Here is a 20,334-nt window from a genome sequence, read left to right as displayed (position 1 = left end):
TTCTACCAGTAAATTGTTGGAGAGGTGAGACACACACTTATGAAGCAATAATAGAGTAAGACTGAATATAATTAAGCCCTGTAAGTGTGTAAGAAATAAAGGTGAGTAGGATGAACAGCAGTTATTTTATCGAAGAAGGGAGATGTGACTAACTAGGTCTGAAAAGAAGAGTAGACTTTAGAGAGATATAGGGAGGGAGAGAAGGAGGAGGGCATTCTGAGAGAAGGGAGTCCACGCAAAGGTTCAGAGAGAGGACTGGATATGCTAGGAGGGAACAGGTTGGAGGTGGTTCTCTGCAGAGCACAGTCTTGGTTAATGGAGGAGCCTGGTGCCATCATCACCCTTGAATTTAAAGCAGGTCTCTGGGGGTGCAAATGCTTAAGCACTCTGAAAGTTTGGTGGTTTGAACCCACCAAAATGTGCCTCAAAAGGAAGGCCTGGCAATATACTTTCAAAAGATCATAGCCATTGAAAACCCTATGGAATTCAGTTCCACTGTGAAACACATGGGTGTGCCATGAGTCAGAATTGACTCTATGGCAACTGGTTTGGTTTTTGTTTATTTTTTTGTAGTAGGGAGCCTGAGTCTAGGAAAGATGAACAGCAGACATTTCTAGAGAGACTATGAAAAAAGTATTTGGGGAATATCAATGGCAGCCATAGGGAAGAGGAGGCATAGAACAGAGCTCCATCTATCCACTCCCATGGATAGCAGGAGGAAGAGGAAGGCACTTCCTCACTAGAACCCATTCAAACCCTGGCCAAAGTTCATAAAGTAGCCTTTAGAAGTGATTCAGAGCCACACTTGTTGACTGTGTATAATTTCTTTTAAAGGAAGACTCAAAAATAAATCATAAAACCTATTTGGTGAAGAAAAATAACTTGCACGTTCACCAAGAAGCACCTGAGGAACAATCACCTGTGCAGGTAGCGACGGTTATTGTTAGATGTTTATGTATAGTTTCCCATTGAGTTTGCTCTAGCTCAGTAGTTCTTAACCCTCACTGTGCAGTTGACTCATGTGGGGAACTTTTAAAAAACTTGTTTCCCTAGGTTCCACCCAACTGGCCTGAGCTGGAGCCTAGGCATCCCGTTTTCAGAAGCTCCCTAAGTGATTCCAGTGTACAGCCAATTTTGAGAACTGCCTCTCTTTTGCATAGCTTCCTGGGTGGTGTTTGAGTCAGTGTTTCAGACACATTTGTCATGAAGTCTGATGATAAACTTCTCTTTCATTTCAACCTTACATTTTTGGAAGTGGGGGTAGGGACAGGCAGAGCTGAAATAGCAAATGGACCTCAAGAGACTTTTTTCCCTTATGAGAAAATACTATAGGCTCATAATGCTAAGTGATTCAGTTGATTCCAACCAATTCTCAGACTTATTCGACCTGTGAAGTGACCTCATAAACAATGCTCCTATGACTGAATTGTTTGTCTTTTAATTAATTATATTGATATTATGCAGAAAAAAATCCCAATATGCTTTTATTTTTGCTTATTAAGAAGATTTTCAATGATTTGCCTAGTCCTGAGGACCACTTTTTTTTTTTATTGTACCTTAAGTGAAAGTTTACAAACCAAGTCAGTCTCTCATACAAACACTTATATACACCTTGCTATATACTCCTAGTTTCTCTCCCTCTAATGAGACAGCACACTCCTTCCCTCCACTCACTATTTTCGTGTCTATTCGGCCAGCTTCTGATCCCCTCTGCCCTCTCATTTCCTCTTCAGACAGGAGCTGCCCACATAGTCTCGTGTGTCTACTTGATCCAAGAAGCTTACTCTTCACCAGTATCATTTTCTATCCCGTAGTTCATTCCAATCCCTGTCTGAAGACTTGGCTTTGGGAATGGTTCCCTAGCAGAAGGCCTGGGGACCATGACTTCCGGGGTCCTTCCAGTCTCAGTTAGACGATTAAGTCTGGCCTTTTTATGAGAATTTGAGGTCTGCATCCCACTGCTCTCCTGCTCCCTCAGGGGTTCTCTGTCGTGTTCCCTGTCAGGGCAGTCACTGGTTGTAGCCAGGCACCATCTAGTTCTTCTGGTCTCATGGGGACTATTTTTATAAATGGAGAATCATAATAAGTGTAATTCCTTATATTTTAAATTATATTTACCATTAGAGTTTGGTCTACAGAAGTAGAAGTTGGGTTATCCTGAAGATATTGTAAAATTGTCATTCAAAGATACTAGTAGGATCATAGTAAAATTCAATGAAAAAAACAGATCAAATTTTACACACATTTCTTTCTCAAATGCTTTAGCCAGGTTATAGCAATACTACATTGTTATTTTTATTTTAAACAGTAAGTTAAAATTTAACTTTAATTAGTTAAATAAAAATTTAAAAATCTTTTTATATACTCACATAATTACCATTTCTGGTACTCTTCATTCCTTTGTGTAGATCAGTATTGCTATATAGGTGTGTGGATATATACATATGGCTATGTGTGTGTGTGTATATATCATTTTACTTCTTTAAAATAATTTTTCTACTGCCTGAAAGACTTCTTTTTACATTTCTTGTAGTGCAGATCTCCTGGTCATGAATCGTTATAGATTGAATTATATTCCCCCAAAATATGTGTTGTAAATCCTAACCTCTGTGCCTGTGGTTTTGAGCCCTGGTGGCACAGTGGTTAAGAGTGTGGTTGGGAATAGGCTGTCTTTGTTGTGTTAATGAGACAGGGTTTATGTAGGGTATGTCTTAAATCAGTCTCTTGAGATGCAAGAGATTAAACAAGCAAACGAAAGAAGCGGAGAAGGAAGATTGATGATATATGACAAGCCATATAAAGACCTCCAAAACCAAAACCAAAAAACAAGGAAACCCTGGTGGTATAGTGGTTAAGAGTTATGGCTGCTAACCAAAGGAACCAGAAAACAGAAGCTGATGAGACAGGGGGACCTTCCCCCAGAGCTGACAGAGAGGGAGAACCTTCCCCTAGGGCTGGTGTCCTGAATTTGGGCTTCTAGCCTCCTAAACTGTAAGAAAATAAATTTGTTTGTTAAAGCCATCCACTTGTGGTATTTTGGTGATAGCAGCACTAGATAACTAAGGCGTGAATTCTTTCAGCTTTTTTATGCCTGAAAATTTTTTTATTTTGCCTTCATTTTTGAAAGATATTTTTCTCAGCATAGAGTTCTAGGTTGTTAGTTTTTTTTTCCCCCTTCTTACTGTAAAGATGTTCCTCCACTGTCTTCTTGCTTGTATCATTTCTGACAAGAAATAAGATTTCATCCTTATCTTTGTTTCTTTATAGTATGTTATTTTTCCAGCTGCTTTGAAAATTTTCTCTTCATTATTGATTTTGAGAAATTTGATTATGATGGACTTTTAGTGTAGTTTTCTTCATGTTTCCTGAGTTTGGCATTCATGGGATTCTTGAATCTGTAGGCTTTTGGTTTTTATCAAACTAAAAAATTTTTTGGCCATTATTTCTTCAAATACTTTTTCTGTAACCTCCTCTCTGTCTTCTTTTTCCTTCAGGGACTCAAGCTGCAGCTATATCAGATTGCTTGAAATTGTCCCACAGCCACTGATGCTCTATTATAAATATGAATTATGAGGTGTTTTAGTCTGGTTGTGGGAACAGTCACTATTCTCATCCAGTGTGCCAAGTACCTTTCTTTTTAATTCTCTTGGGTGGCTTTCCACCCTGGTCTTAGATAGTTTCCTGATGAGTATTTCTACTGAGAACTCGAGGAGACCCTGTGGATGCCCATGGTTCTCTGTGCAGCTCTTCCCTGTTTGGGACTCTGTCCTTTGAACTCTAGCTCCCTTGGTATCCCCAGGCTCCCGGCTTTGGCCTAGAAACTTGGGGAGTCTGCCAGGCTCTGCCTGGGTTCCGTATCCCTACTCCATGGCCTGCAGACTCTCTCAAGATAGTAAGCTGGGGCAATTATAGGGATCACCTCATTTGTTTTTTGTTACTCAGAGATCACTGTCCTTTATTGCCTGATGTCTAGTGTACTGAAAATCATGGTTTAATATATTTGATCCTGTTCTTTGATTGTTATTAATATTCTGCCTTGGCTAGAACTAGAAGTTTGTGTGCCCCTTCTTTATCTGTCTCCTATCCTGCTCCATTTAGATCTTTAGCACCTAGGCAGTTCTGGGCACGTGCCATATTTCCTCAATCTTCACATCTTAATATTTCTAGAAAATGAGAATGGCATCTTAGATTTGGTGAAATATGGTAATTGTGCTTCTTACTCTTTGTTGAGTAAATTAAACGCAGTCATTGCAGGAACCTGGTTCAAGATGGCGGGATACTGACCAGAAGCTGTGAAATGGGCGAACAGTCTCATCAGGCCACGTGGAAAGGGAATTTTACAGAAGTCTGTCAGGCCAATGGAAACCCTGGTGGAGTAGTGGTTAAGTGCTATGGCTGCTAACCTAAAGGTTGGCAGTTCAAATCCACCAGGCGCTCCTTGGAAACTCTATGGGGCAGTTCTACTCTGTCCTATAGGGTCACTATGAGTCGGAATCGACTCGACAGCAATAAGTTTTTTTTTGAGTCAGGCCAACATTCTATCTGAAATTTATTCCACAATCTTCTCCATTGACCAAATTATCCTTGTCCCTTATTGCTGCTCCATCCTTTCAGCCTATTTCTCAATGTCCTGTTTCTCTAATGCCTGGTATCATCTGTGATAAGCAGAAATTACCTGCCCTAAATCTAAATCTCTCCTCTCCTTATTACTTCCTCTGTATTCTCCGAATTCTTGATGAACTTTACCACTTCCCAGTTTAACTCTATCTCTTTCTTCCACGATACTGAATCCTTCCATCTGGGCTCTTGGGAATTCCATTCTGTCATTAGAAATAGGAGTCCTGAAGCTTTTCTTCCCCCTCCTCAAATTGCCTGTGACTTTCTTCAGATCCATGAAGCCCGCTTCCATTGCCCCGACTCCAGGGTTATCGTGGAGGAGAATCTGAAAGTATAAGTCCTCAATCACTCACTCCTTTCCTGCCTTCCTTCCCTCCTTCCTATTGCCACTTTCAGGCCATTGATCTGCCACCTTTGTTTATTCATTCAATAACAAGGACTTAGTGTATGTGTTAGGAATTTTGCTTGGCACTGGGAACACAGCAGTAAACAAATAGGCAAGAGCTCTGTACTCACAGAGTCCCCACTCTAGTGGTGAAGACATACAAAACCCAATGAATAAAATAGTTGCAAGCTTTCTTAAGAAGAAAACAAAGAGCTGAGATGTGGAATAACTTTAGAATGGTTCTGTAAATCCTCTCTGAAACAACATTTAAGCTAAGGCCCAAAGGAGGTAAAGAGAAGCGAGCCATTTGAAGAGTTGGGGAGAGGAGAATTCCAGGCATTATAAAGGGAACAACAAATACAAAGGTTCTGAGGTGGAAGAGAGCTTAGAATGTTCCAGGAATTAAAGGAAAACTAGCATAGCTGAAATGTAGGAAATGAAAGGTTTTAGTAGTAAAAGATGGGGTTGGAAAGAGACCAGATTGTATAGGGCTTTTTAGGCTATGTAAGATGCTTGGAATTTTTTTCTAAGCATGATGAGAAATCATTAAAGGGTGCTTTTCCAGGGAGGGAGGAGAGCTGCAATGTGATTTACATTTTCATAGGATCACTTTTGTTGCTGTAAGGAGAGCAGAGTGAAAGGGACAAGAGAGTCTGGCAAGAAGTTGTTGTAGTAACGTACAGGAGAGATGATGGAGACTGAAAGTAAAATGGAGAAAAGTAAAGTAAAATGATATATATAATTTTCATATGTATATATATAAACTTTGCAAAGCGATGTGATAGGACTGACTGAGGGATTGGATATGGAGGCCAAGGAATCATGGAATCTCATAAACTCAGGATTGCAAGGGGTGACAGTGCTGTTAATTAAGCTGGGGAAGATCAGGGAGCAAGCCTGTGAGGGGTGGGGCAATCAAGAGCTTTGTTTGGACGCGTTGAGTTATAGAAGGTCCGAGAGATTGCATACCTGCTTCAGGATCTTTGGACCTGCGGTCCCCCTGCCTTGAACAGGCTTTCCCCAGGACTTCATGTTACAAGGCCAGTGTCATTCCGGGACTCAGATCAAATGCCAATAAGCTTTCCTGTGTCACCCTCACCGCTTCCCCATCTTCAATCCTGTTACCCTATTTATTTCCACTGTAGCACCTAACACTGTCTGAAATGACATCATTATGTTGTTGATACATTAATCACCTCAGCAAAAAGGCAGGGGCCTTTTCCGGTATGTTCACTCACCAGCCCAGGGCTCAGGACAGTGTCTGTCACATAGTGGGCCTCCATATGGATTTGTGGAATGAATATTAAAGTGAAGATGATGTTAAGTTGCAGTTGGCTATGTGAGTCTGAAGCTCAGAGTAGAGAAAAGGTCAGACCTGAAGATCCACGTTTCGGAGTCATTGCCTGCGATGAGACGGCATTTCAATCCACAGGAATTGATGTGATCGCATACATTGAAGCCAGAAAGGAAAAAGGGGCCTAGGACTGACTCTGGGGAACTCCAGCACTTAGAGCTGACCTACCCATTGTTCCTTTGAAAGTCTTGACCTCCACTTCTACTACTTTCTTCCTTTCCTCTATGAGGTTGCCTTTTTATTTTTAGAGCCATCTTCTTTATAAAGCTGTGTGCTTTTCAGATTTTCCTGATTAAGATCATAAGCCTCTTAACGGCAGGATCCTCTAGTCAAAATTGTATGCTCAAATTGGGTTGGGTTGGATTGGCTTGGACTGGCATCGCCACATCATAGAATTTTAGCCATCGAAATGTCAGTGCTAAAATTGAGAGACCAGATGAACAAATGAACAATACCAGATCATATGGAAACTTAGAACTCTGACCCACCATCTGCATCATCCAACCCAGGAAGTCAAACCACTCTCTGCAGCTACCAGTCCAAAACTAAAAATACCAAACCCATTGCCATCAAGTTGATTCCAACTTATAGCCACCCTACAGGGCAGAGTAGAACTGCTCCATAGAGTTTCCAGAGAGGGCCTGGTGAATTCAAACTGCTGACCTTTTGGTTAGCAGACATAGCTCTTAACCACTATGCCACTAGGGTTTCCCTACCAGTGCAGGAAGCCAAACAGTAATCCTTGTGGCAGTGGGCCCCAAAATGGCTGGGACTTAATAACTGACAGCTTCCTTCATTTTTGTCCCCACTTCCAACTTAGGACCAACCAGAGAAAGCCAAATATGCCCCTCTAACCAATCACATAAGAGGTCCCGGTTCTAGTCAGCCTGCCTCCAGCTTACCCAGGCCAGTAGTCTCCAATCAGGGCACCCCTGAAGCCTCCCCTTTTTTTCTCTATAAAGCTTTCCCACTCCTGCGCCTGAGTCTTTGCCAAATGAAAGTGAAGGTGAATGACTTCCTGCCTATACCAAAAAAAAAAAACTGAGTAAATAGCCTTCGTTTGTTCTCATTTGGGTGGTCTTTATCTATTTCCACAAAATGCATTAATACTTCAAATTGTGCCCAAATTTTTAGTGAGTTCTCATTAACCTTCTTTTACAAAGGCATGTTTTGCCCTGAAATCAGTCACCAGATTCCATCCAGAGAGTGTAATTGTTTGATCAACATTGAATAATAGAATTTTAATTTCCTGTAACCTTTCAGGATATTGAAAGAAACTTGAGATATATTAGTCTTCAGAATATAAAGGAAAGTAAAATTCCAGAACAGAAATATAAAGCTAAGGTAATAAACAGTGACTTTTGATTCCATATAGAAACACTGGTTGGGGTCTACATCTTTTTATCTTGGCCACCTACAGGACATTTTTCCTACTATTTCATGGAATTGCCTTATTTTGCAACATCAAATTAATGGTTTTAAGTATTTGTAATGTCAAAGAAAATTGACTTAGGGATTGTAATTGGATTGCTAAACTAAGATTTTTGTTCTTGCTTTCTTCTAGAGAGGGGTAAAGTTTGAAATTAATTTGGATAAATGTATTCCTGAAGAAAACACCCTACAAGAGGAAGAGGTATGCCATATGGAGTATGTATTTCTATTAGTGAGTATAAGAAAATAAGTGTCTCAATAGCATATTTCATGAAATTGTTCCACAGGATATAGGGAGAATTTTCCTAAATGTTCTTAGAACGATCTCTGGTAATCAAATTAATCTTCCAAAATATCATATTTTTACACAAATAAGGTGTGCCTTGTACATTTGTTTGCCAACTGCTCCCTCCCATGGTGAGGTATTTTCATAAGCGTGCTATGGCTTACACTGGGGGAGGGAATGGTTGACGAACAAATGTGGAAGGCATGCATTATTTGTGCAAAAAGCTGGTACTTTATATCCTCCCACTTTTTGAGATTATTTACTTGGACGAATTATTCCATTTTAATTTATTTTTCTTTTATAAAAAAGAGCTGTTCCCTTATAATATTAACATTTTATCACATTAACTTTTGTATCATGTTGAGATATGTATATATCTTAACAGGATACATGGTCAATATCTAGTATACTTACCTAAAAAACTGAGCAGAGCCCTGAAACCATGTCCATTTGTTTTCTGTCTTAATCAGTTACTAATAACTTGGTACAGGTCTCTGGGTAAATTTCAGTTATGTGTTTGAGCTGTCCTTTTCACAGTGCGTGAATGCAATGTGCAAATACAATAAATCAAAACCTCATTTTATGATTTGATTTTAACATCACATTTATCTCATTTTTTCCCAGATCTACTAGCAAATATCAAAATAAATTTATTTCTATTTCCATTTTACCTTCTCCAAATTTGCCTTTTATACGGGTAGTTCATGGGTGGTGTAAACAATTGAGTGCCCTACTACTAGCTGAAATGTTGGAGGTTGAACCTGCCAGAGGTGCCTTGGAAGACAAACCTGGTTGTGATGGTTATGGTTGTGTGTTAACTTGGCTAGACCATAATTCTCATTGGCTTGGCAGTTATATAGTGATGTAGTTTGGCAGTTATGTAACAATGTAGTCATCCTCCATGATGTGATCTGATGTCATCAATCAGTTGTAAGAAGAATTTCCTTGGGGGTGTGGCCTACATCCAATATATGTATGGATGTTCTGGCAAAGTTTGCTTACTCTGGATCCTGCATCCGACTCATCGTCATCTGACCTTCAGTTCTTGAGACTTGAGCCAGCTACCTGCTGTATCGCCTCCTGATCTTGGAATTCATCAGCCTCCTCAGCCTATGAGCCAGCAACCTGCCATCTTACCTGCTATCTTGGGATTTGTCAGCCGCCATAGCATATGAGCCAGGAGCTTGCTGTCTTACCTGCCTATCTTGGATTCATTAGCCTTCGCAGCCCTTGAGCCAGTGGCCTGCTGTCTGACCTGCCAATCTTGGGTTTGTCAGCCCTTGCAGCTCTGTGAGTCAGGAGAAGCTTCCAGCCTGTTGCTTGACCCACGGACTTGGGACTTGCCAGCTTCTACAACTGTGTAAGCCATTTCCTTGAGATAAATCTCTCTCTCTATGTATATATATGTGTATATATATAAATGCTTCACTGGTTTTGCTTCTCTAGAGAACCCAGCCTAAGACATTTGGTACCAAGAGTGGTTCTAGAGAAACAAAATTGTAAGGATGAATTTTCTAAATTGGTTCTCAAGTCCAACTAGTCTTAATAGCACTGAAGACTCTGCCTCCGGTAGTAAAGAGGGCGCTGCTAATCCATGGCGTGAGGTGGCAATATTAATATGCAAAATATCACCGCTAATAACTCAAATATTGGCGAGGAGCGAGGCTCTGGGTGACAATTTTTTGATATTTTTCTACAATTTTGTCAGAATTAGAAGTATGAGGAAGCTGGTTGGTTGGTCCTACTTTCACTAGACAAAGTGGTGAAAGAAAGATGAGCTCAGGGCTTCAGAGTCAAAGCACAAGCAGAGCATAAAAGACCTGAAAGTTGCCATTTATGCCCTGCAAAAAGCCTTGTTGCTTGTAGTAACATAACTGATATTGCCAAAAAACAAACCCGCAGTCTTGGCTGAGTTACAACGCCAACTGAATTCCCCACCTTGAAATGGTGTTGAAAGTTAAAGTGAGAGCATTAACTGGGAAGAAATGGGATCCTGAAACTTGGGATGAGGACATATGGGCAAATAATCAGGAAGCTGTGGACATTGAGTCCCTAAATTATGTTGACTCACTCCTGCCTACAGAACCAGACCCCCATTCCCATCTGAAAAGATTACGCCATCTTTGTCTGCTAAGCCACCCTCCCCAATAAAACCACTAGCCCCTCCACCCCCATCTGATTAGATTGACTCAGCTGTGTCTGAAGAGCCTTTGTCTCAGATATCACCTGGGATGGCATCTCAGTCATTGGCTGGGGCATATGCCTTACGAGACATTGCTGAATGTTCCTGAGACCCACCCCCATCACCCATTTTTGCTTCTAGATGTGTAACTAAGTCTCAGGGAGCCCAAAAGGTGAAGTACAAAGTGTGACCCAGGTACAAGTACACTACACTCCAAAAAAACTACTTGACTTTTCTAATATGTACAAACAGAAACCAGGAGAATATGTCTGGGAATGGCTATTAAGAGTGTAGGGTAATGGTGCAAGGAATATAAAGTTGGATCAGTCTGATATGGGCCCACTAAGCACAGATTCTTCATTCAATGTTTCAGCTCATGAGATTAGAAAAGGATCTAATAGTTTATTTGATTGGGTTGCTGAAGCATGGAAAAAGCAGTGGCCTACACGAAAACAAGTTGAAGTACCAGACCTGCCTTGATATACTGTAGAAGATATCCAAAGGCTTACGAAAATTGGCATGTTGGGGTGAATTTATCAGGTTAGACCCACAGACCCACCCATGGAGTGCCCAGGACACACCTTTTACCACAATGGTGAGGAACAAATTTGCGAAGGGAGCCCTAGCATCCTTGAAGACTGCTGTGATTGCTATTCTTTGTATGTCAGGTTTGATGGTGGGAACCTCCCTAACTGAATTAAGACACCTAACTACAATGGGGCTGACTGGACCCTGTGGTGGTAGAGGCTAAGTGGCGCACTAAATCAACAAAGATGAGGTAGGTGTGGTCACCATAATGGACAGTGAAGTTAAAGCACTAATCAGAAAAGTCTGACTTGTATGGACTTATGGCATTGGCTACTTAGTCGTAGTGTCCCTAGGAGTGAAATAGATGGGAAAGCTACTAAATATTTACTTTATCTGTACAAGTGGAAGAATTCTAGGTGAAGTGAATGGCGGTCTAACTCAAAGCACTAGAAGAGAGTCATGGCCCCTCAATCAATTCCTAGACTTGAGCCAGTTTACAAATCCACAACTCCTCGAATGGAGGGCAGGCTGGGTCCCCTTGAAGAAAGACCTCACTGCACTGCCAACAATTTATACTGTTAATCTTTCTCCCCTTCTTCTCCGAAGGGATCTACAGCCTTCTATGAGAGTGACTGTTCACTGGGGCGAGGGGAATAATCAGACTTTTCGGAGATTACTGAATACTGGCTCTGAACTGACACTAATTACAAGAGACCCGAAATGTCACAGTGGCCCACCAATCAGAGTGGGGGTATACGAAGGTCAAGTTATTAATGAAGTCTTAGCTCCTGTTTGTCTCACAGTGAGTCCAGTGGGTGCCCGAACCCATCCTGTAATGATTTCCCCAGTTCCAGAATGCATAATTGGAATAGACATACTCAGCAACTGGCAGAACCCCCTCATTGGATACCTGACAAGTGGAGTAAGGGCTATTATGGTAGGAAAAGCCAAATGGAAGCCATTAGAACTGCGTCTGCCTAGAAAAATAGTAAACCAAAAGCAATATGATATTCCTGGAGGGATTGCAGAGATTACTGCCACCATGATGGACTTGAAGAATGCAGAAGTGGTGATTCCCACCACATCCCCCTTCAACTTACCTATCTGGCCTGTGCAAAAAGCAGATGGATCTGAAGAATGACAGTGGATTATTGTAAACTTAATAAGGTGTTTACTCCAATTGCAGTTGCTGTTATAGATGTGATTTCATTGAGTGAGGAAATTAATACATCTCCTGGTACCTGGTAGTTAGCTATTGATCTAGCCAATGCCTTTTTCTTTATTCTGGTTTCGAAGGAACACCGCAAGCACTCTGCCATCAGTCAGTAAGGCCAGCAATACACCTTCACTGTCCTACTCAGGCTTATCAACTCTCCAGCCCTATGTCATAATTTAGTCCTCAGGGATCTTGATCACCTTCTTTCCCAAGATGTCACACTGGTCCATTACATCGATGACATTATGCTGATTGGACCTAGTAAGGAAGATGTGTCAGTGACTCTGGACTTACTGGTAAAACACTTGTGTGCTAAAAAAAAAAATTTGTGTGCTAGAGGGTGGAAAATTAATCCCATAAAAAAATCCAAGTGTCTTCTACCTCAGTGAAATTTCTAGGAGCCCAGTGGTGTGGGTCATGTCAAGATATTCCTTCTCAAATGAAGGATAAGTTGTTACATCTGGCCCCTCCTACAATGAAAAAGGAGGCACAATTCCTCGTAGAATTTTGGAGGCAACACATTTGGGTGTGCTACTCCTGCCTACTTATCAAGTGACTGAAAAAGCTGCTAGTTTTCAGTGGGATCCAGTAAAAGAGAAGGTTCTACAACAGGCTCAGGCTATTTTGCAAGCTGCTTTTCTACTTGGGCCATATGACCTGGCTGAATCATTGGTGCTTGAATAGTCAGTGGCAGTTAGAGATGCAGTTTGGAGTCTTTGGCTGGCCCCTATTGCTGAATCATAGCACAGACCCTTAGGAATTTGGGGTAAAACCCTGCCATCTTCTGCAGATAACTACTCTCCTTTTGAGAAATAGCATTTAGCTTGTTACTGGGCCTTAGTAGAGACTGAGTACTTAACCATGGGATAACTTAACCACAAGTCACCATGTGGCCTTAGCCGGCCGTCATAAATTGGTCATTGTCTGACCCACAGAGTCGTAAAGTTGAGCACGCAAAGCAGCACTCCATCAGTAAATGAAAGTGTTCCATACAAATTCGGCCTCAAGCAGGACCTGAAGGCACAAGTAAGTTGCACGAGGAAGTGGCCCAAACGCCCGTGGTCTCTGCTCCTGTCACATTCCAAAAAAAAAACCAAACCCATTGCCGTTGACTCAATTCCAACTCATAGTGACTCTGTAGGATGGAGTAGAACTACCCCATAGAGTTTCCAAGGAACACCTTATTTACCAGCCATAGCTCTTAACGACTACGCCACAGGGTTTCCTGTCACATTACCTGCCCTCTAAAGTCTGCACCTATTGCCTCATGGGGAATTCCTTATGATCAGTCGACTGAGGAAGAGAAAACTCATGCCTGGTTTACAGATGGTTCTGCAAGATATGCAGGTACCACTCAAAAGTGGACAGTGGCAGCACTACAGCCCCTTTATGGGACCTCCCTGAAGGACAGTGGTGAAGGGATAGCCTCCCAATGGGCAGAACTTCGAGCAGTGCACCTGGTTGTTCGCTTTGTTTGGAAGGAAAAATGGCCAGATGTGTGTCATTGTGTACCGATTCATGGGCTGGATGGTCAGGGACTTGGAAGGAACATGACTGGAAAATCGGTGACAGGGAGGTGTGAGGAATAGGTATGTGGATAGACCTCTCTGAATGGGCCGAAGAAGTGAAGATATTTGTGTCTTATGTGACTGCTCACCAAAAGGTGACCTCAGCAGAGGAGGATTTTAACAATCAAGTGGATAGGATGACGTGTTCTATGGAAACCAGTCATCATCTTTCCCCAGCTATTCCCATCATTGCCCAATGGGCTCATGAACAAAGTGACCATGGTGGCAGGGATGGAGGTTATGCATGGGCTCAGCAACATGGACTTTCACTCACCAAGACTGACTTGACTACAGCCACTGCTGAGTGCCTAATCTGGCAGCAACAGAGACCAATACTGAGTCTCTGATATGGTACCATCCCTCCAGCAATGTCAATTACATGGGACTGCTTCCATCATGGAAAGGGCAGCTTTTCATTCTTGCTAGAATGGACACTTACTCTGGATGTGTACTTGCCTTCCCTGCACATAATGCCTCTGCCAAAACTGCCATCTGTGGACTCACAGAGTGCTTTATCCACCGTCATGGTCCCACACAGCATTGCCTTGGGTCAAGGAACTCAGTGGGCCCATACTTGGGGAATTCACTGGTCTTACCGTGTTCCCCATTATCCTGAAGTAGTTGGCCTGATAGAACAATGGAATGGCCTTCTAAAGACACAATTATGGCACCAGCTAGGTAGCAACACTTTACAGGGTGGGGGCAGTGTTCTCCAGGAGGCTGTATGTGCTGTAAACCAGCGTCCTATATGTGGTGCTGTTTCTCCTTTAGCCAGGATTCATGAATCCAGGAGTCAAGGGGTGGAGATGGAAGTGGCACCAGTCATTATTACCCCTAGTGACCCACTTGCAAAATTGTTACTTCCTGTCCCCATGACCATATGCTGTATGGGTCTAGAGGTCCTAGTTCCAAAAGGAGAAGTTAAGAATGCCACCTGGGCTCTTCAGGCCTCTGGATCAACAGGCAAAGAAGGGAGTTGCCATATTGTCTGTTGGGATAGACTCTGACTACTAAGGGAAAATCATATTGATGTTGCGTAATGGAGGTAAAGAAGGGTAGGTCTGGAATACAGGAGATCCCTTAGGGTGCTTCTTAGTACTACCATGCCCTGTAATTAAAGTCAATGGAAAACTACTGCAACCCATGTCTGACATGACTATTAATGGCCCAGACCCTTCAGGAATGAAACTTTGGTTCACCCCACCAGGCAAAGAACCACGATCAGCTGAGGTGCTTGCCAAGGGCAAAGGGAATGGGTGGTGGAAGAAGGTAGTTCTAAATACCAGTTACAACCACGTGACCAGTTGTAGAAGCAAGAATTGTAATTTCCAAGAGTTTTTCTTCCTCATATATGTGCATCAATTTTTTTTGTTTTTTTTTTTTTCACTTATAAAATATACGATGTAAATGGGGCTAGTGCATTTTCAGTTGTATACATGTTAGTTGTATCATGATTTGTGCAAGTATGACTCTGTATTTATCTTAATTTAGAGACTGTATATGGTTTAAGGAGATGAGTACAGGTGTGAAGTTGACAAGGGCTGGACTGTGATGGTTAAGGTTGTGTGTCAACTTGGCAGTTTCATTATTCTCAGTGGTTTGGCAGTGATATAATGATGTAATTTGACAATTATGTAATGATGTAGTCATCCTCCAAGATATGATATGATGTGATCAATCAATCAGTTGTAAGGAGAGTTTCCTCGGGGGTATGGCCTGCATCCAATATATATATACATGTGGACATTCTGGCAAAGCTTACTTGCTGGCTCTGGATCCTGCATCCAACTCATCATCATCTGGCCTCTGGCTCTTGGGACTTGAGCCAGGTGCCTACTGTGTTGCCTGCCTGTCTTGGGATTCATCAACCTCCACAGTCTGTGTGCCAGTGGCCTGCTGTCTGACCTGCTGATCTTGGGTTCATCAGTCCCTGCAGCTATCTGAGTCAGGAGAAGCCTCTAGCCTGATGCTTGACCCATGGACTTGGGACTTGCCAGTGTCTACAACTGGGTGGACTATTTCCTTGAGATAAATCTCTCTCTCTCTATGTATGTATATATATGCATCACTGGTTTGCTTCTCTAGAGAACCCAGCCTAAGACACTGGTGATCTGCTTCTGAAAGGTCACAGCCTAGAAAACTCTACGTAACAGTTCTACTCTGCACACAGGGTGTCACCATGAGTTGGAATTAACTTGATGGCAGGTAAAAACAACAATGAGTGTATATATGTATATTTTTTTAATATATTTTTTTATTTATAGAGAGAAAGAGAGAGTGCATGAGACTCTCTCTCTCTCTAAATCTGTTGCTGTTAAGTTGATTCTGACTCTTAGCAACCCTGTAAGACAGACTAGAATTGCCCCATAGAGTTTCCAAGGCTGTAAGTCTTTACAGAAACACACTGCCACATCTTTTTCCCAAGGAGTGACTCATGGGTTTGACTGCGGACCTTTTGGTTAGCAGCCTAGTGCTTAACCACTGCACCACCAGGATTTCCATATATAGTGTAGGTGTTTGCATATATCTATGTCTATATGTATCACACCTGATACTCAATTTCTTTCATGGCCTTTATTAACTTTTTTGTGTTTATCTTATCGCTTCTCTCACGTTTTTACAAGTATTTTGCTGCGTAAGACTTTATTAGAGTAATCATAGTTAGCACTCACCTCTGTCTAGCCACTAGGCCTGTAAGTGCCCCAGAGTTGTGGAGGCAGATCTGTGGCCTGTTTCCAAGTTTGAGCCTGAGGAGTGGCGCGGCCACAGTGCTTCTGTGATATGAGGCGCAGAGGTTGACCTGCTAGAATCAAAGAATGGATGGAGAAAGTTTTAGTCACCAAGGTGTTCATCCTTTGCTAGTCCATGCTTCGATATGTCTGAAACAGAAGCGATTACTTTCCTATCGACTATGGAGTTTTAGCAAGTTTTAGGGACCTCATTAGGCAAGCTGCATTCTCAGAGCAAGGCATGGACGAGATAACATTGAGAGTTCTGTAGAATGTAGCGGAAGTAGAATGATTTTGAAGGCAGGAAGTCAATGAAATACAATTGCCACATGACCATGCTTGTCACCATTGACAAGGAACAGAAGTGAAAACATTTCTGTTTCTTACTTGTTCCAACATATTTCCAGTTTTAAAATTCTACTGATTTCTTTGTTTAATATATATTCGATATTTACCACGTGTCTTCCTAAGGGAACACAAAAAAATTATTTTTTTCAAAATATGTTTTCTTCCTCATGAAACTTCATGGAATTGCTTTAGACAATGGACATACTAAATAAAACTTTGACCTTTGAGGATGGCATGAAGTTTAAGGAAGATAAATTTATGAAACAGCATGAAGATTATACAGACAAAGCATTTGAACAACTCTGTTGCCCAGAAGCAGGTACGTGTCTTGTGAAACCTATAGATGAGAAGGGACCGCTTTACTAGCAATCCATCCGCGCTTGCTCCTCACCTGGCTTCCACATTCTACAGTCACCTGACCTTTCTCTGTTCCCTCTGAGCTGAGCTTCTCTGACAACAAGCTCTTCCTCTTCCGCCCACCCCTGCAGTGTAGGCAGTCTCTGAGATTCAGCCCTCTTGTCTTATTTTTCGCTTTCTCTTTGGGCAGTTTCACCAACTCCCTCAGCACCAGCTTCTCCCAGGAGCTCCACACCTTTCCATCTTTCTTAATATCTGCTGGGGAGTCTATAGACAAGTCCCACTAGTGTCTCAAACTTAGCATGTTGTAAAATCAACTAAATCTTCCCTCCCAACTTGCTTCCCATCCTGTGGGCCTTCGTCCTGGTTAACACCCTCACCATCCTGACGGTTCGTGCTGCCTACCCAGGGTGGTCTCTTCTCCAAAGTGTCCCTGGAGTCTTCCTCCTCTTTTTCGTTCGTACCATCACTAGTTTAGAGCTCTGAGTACCACATATTTGGCTGCTGACTAAAAGGTTGGAGGTTCAAGTCTACCCAGAGGTGCCTCTGAAGAAAGACCTGGTGATCTACTTCTGAGAAATCAGCCATCTAAACCCTGTGGAGCACAGTTCTGCTCTGGCACACATGGGGTCACCGTGAGTGGGAGGCAACTCCATGGCAACTGGCTTTATAGGGCCTCTGCCCAGCCCTGTGTAGCCTGGAGCTTGTGTTCGGCGTGGAGAGTGTACGCTGTTCTTTGCATAAGCTTGGCTGGGAAGAGCAGAGAGTGGGTTGAAGGCCTCAGAAAACACAGCTCCCTTATTTCTTAGCTGCCTTTTTTAAGATAGGCAAAAACAAGATGTCTTCATCAATTTGAAACTAAAAATGGCCTCTCACTTTAATTTGCATTTCTATAATTATTATTCACATTATTGACCGTTTATATATTTCTTGTGAGTTATGTGTTCATTTTCTGTTGGTTTTTTTTTAATAAGACTCATTTAAATGAAATATTTTCCTCTAATATTTATTGCAAATATTTTCCCCAATTGATCTTCAGATCTCATTTATAGTAACAACTTTGTGTGTGTGTGTGTGTAGTACTTAGGAATAAACTTTACAGAAATTATGCAGGACATGTGAAGAAAACTATAAAACTTTACCAAAATATTTAAAAGCCACTTAAGTAAATGGAACATACGGATTTCAATCAAAACCACAATAGAATTTTTTTTTGAGCGGGGGGATGTGGTGGGGATCTTGGCTGAGCGATTCTTAAGTAGCCAAGTAAGTTTGAAAAAGAAAAGGGGCATTTACCCTTCCAGATATCAAAGTTATTATATAAATGTATAGTCATTAAAACAATGTGAGACTAGCACCAGAATAGACAGAGCAGTGGGAGAGAGCGTTTAGGAGCAGACCTACTATGTATCATAATTCAGTGTATGCTGAAAGTGACACCATAGTCACTGCGAAAGGAAGGATTATTCACATAAATGCTGATGGGCCAGTTGGTTAACGATTTCAAGAAAAATGTGGAATTAGGCCCTACATAGCATATACAAGGACCCTGGGTGGCACAAGCGGTTTGCAACCGGCTGCTAACTGAAATGCTGGCAGCTGGAACCCACCCGGTGGATGTAAGCAAGAAGAGGCCTGGCGATCTGCTTCCCTAAAAGATTACATCCAAGAAAACACTGTGGAACAGCTTTACTCTGTAACACACGGGGCGCGACAAATCCGGGGCGGACTCGCCCACAGTTAACAACAAAAACATGGTATGGTACAACAAAACAAATTCCAAAAGAATTGAAGAGTTTATTTTTAAATGAGCTTATAAAGCAAGGAAGAAGCACTGGTGGTGCCATGGTTAAAGCGCTTAGCTGCTAACTGAAAGCTCGGTGGTTCCAACTCACCAGATACTCCGTAGGAGAAAGATATGGCTGTCTGTTTCCAAAAAATTTCAACCTTAGAAACCCTATGGAGGCAGTTCTACTCTGTCCTGTAGGGTTGCTGTGAGTCAGAATTGACTTGATGGCAATGGGATTTGGGCTATAAAACAAGTAAAAGTAATTTTTGCGTAGGGAAGAACTAGGTATTCAAAATACATGGAAAATAATCACAGACTAAATCGGAAATGGAAACCCTGCTGGCATGGTGGTTTAGTGCTATGGCTGCTAACCAAGAGGTCAGCAGTTCAAATCCGCCAGGCGCTCCTTGGAAACTCTATGAGGCAGTTCTACTCTGTCCTGTAGGGTCACTATGAGTCGGAATCTACTCAACAGCAGTGAGTTTGGTTTTTTTTTTGGAAATCAGAAATAGATTTGACTAACAATAAAAAGCTTTGGTAAAGCAAATGCTACTAGCCTCTAAAGGTGTCACTTTCTTTTTTATTATTTTTTTAATTGTGCTTTACAGCTGAAGTTAATTTCTCATACAAAAATTTATACAGATATTGTTATGTGACCCTACTTGGAATTCCTGTAATGTGACAGCACACTCCCACTTAACCACCCTGGGTTTCCCGAGTCCATCCAACCAGCTGCTGTCCCTTTCTGCCTTCTCATCCTGCCTCCAGACGGGAGCTGCCCATTTAGTCTCATGTATTTTTTTTTTTTTATCTACTTGAACTAAAAAGCACACTCTTCACGAGTATTATTTTGTGTTTTATAGTTCAGTCTAGTCTTTGTCTGAAGAGTTGGTTTTGGGAATGGTTTTAGTTCTGGGTTAACAGGGGGTCCGGGGGCCATGTCTTCTGAGGTTCCTCTAGTCTCAGTAAGAACGCTAAGTCTCGTCTTTTTACATGGATTAGAGTTCCACACCCCACTTTTCTCCTGCTAAAAGTGTCATTTTCAGTAATTTATCTGGAGTAAATAATCATAAATGCCCATGAAAATTTAGCTACACATGAGTCCATTATAGTATTATTTATAATAGTGAAAAATCACTGGCACCCTAAAAATCCAGCAGAAAGGAATTAGTTAAATAAATTATAATATGTGGATGAAATACACAGGTTTTAAAATGCTTATATAAAAAGAATATTCAGCAATCTCAAGATGATATATTGCTAGTTGAAAAAGCAAGTTCTGAAAGGCTAGGTAGTATGCAGTACCATTTGATTTCAAAACAAAGCAAAAAACCATATGCAAGGGGAAAATGGGAATTTTAATAGTCTCTGCTTGGTAGGATTATGGGTGATTTTTATTTTCTTTGATTATCTGATTTCCAAATTTCTTGTGATGAAAATATAGTAATAAAGAAAGAAAAAAAAACAATAGAAGTGACCTTTTAAATAAGAAACAGATTGCACTCCCATGAAAATAGACTGAAGTAAATGATCCCATTTGGTGC

General features: G+C 41.6%; 1 protein-coding gene across 1 annotated transcript in view; it reads left to right on the top strand.

Annotated features, from left to right (window-relative positions):
• The window catches only part of NEK5 (NIMA related kinase 5), a 164,092-nt gene that overhangs the window by 85,194 nt on the left and 58,564 nt on the right, over positions 1-20,334 (top strand). The window contains exons 15-18 of the mRNA XM_003412576.3: positions 835-927; positions 7,620-7,700; positions 7,921-7,989; positions 16,837-16,963. Coding sequence (XP_003412624.2) covers positions 835-927; positions 7,620-7,700; positions 7,921-7,989; positions 16,837-16,963 — 370 coding nt within the window. The remainder of the gene's footprint in view (positions 1-834; positions 928-7,619; positions 7,701-7,920; positions 7,990-16,836; positions 16,964-20,334) is intronic.

Source organism: Loxodonta africana, chromosome 17, assembly GCF_030014295.1.
Source record: "Loxodonta africana isolate mLoxAfr1 chromosome 17, mLoxAfr1.hap2, whole genome shotgun sequence".
Lineage (NCBI taxonomy): Eukaryota > Metazoa > Chordata > Mammalia > Proboscidea > Elephantidae > Loxodonta > Loxodonta africana.
This window is presented reverse-complemented; position numbering and strand designations above follow the sequence as displayed.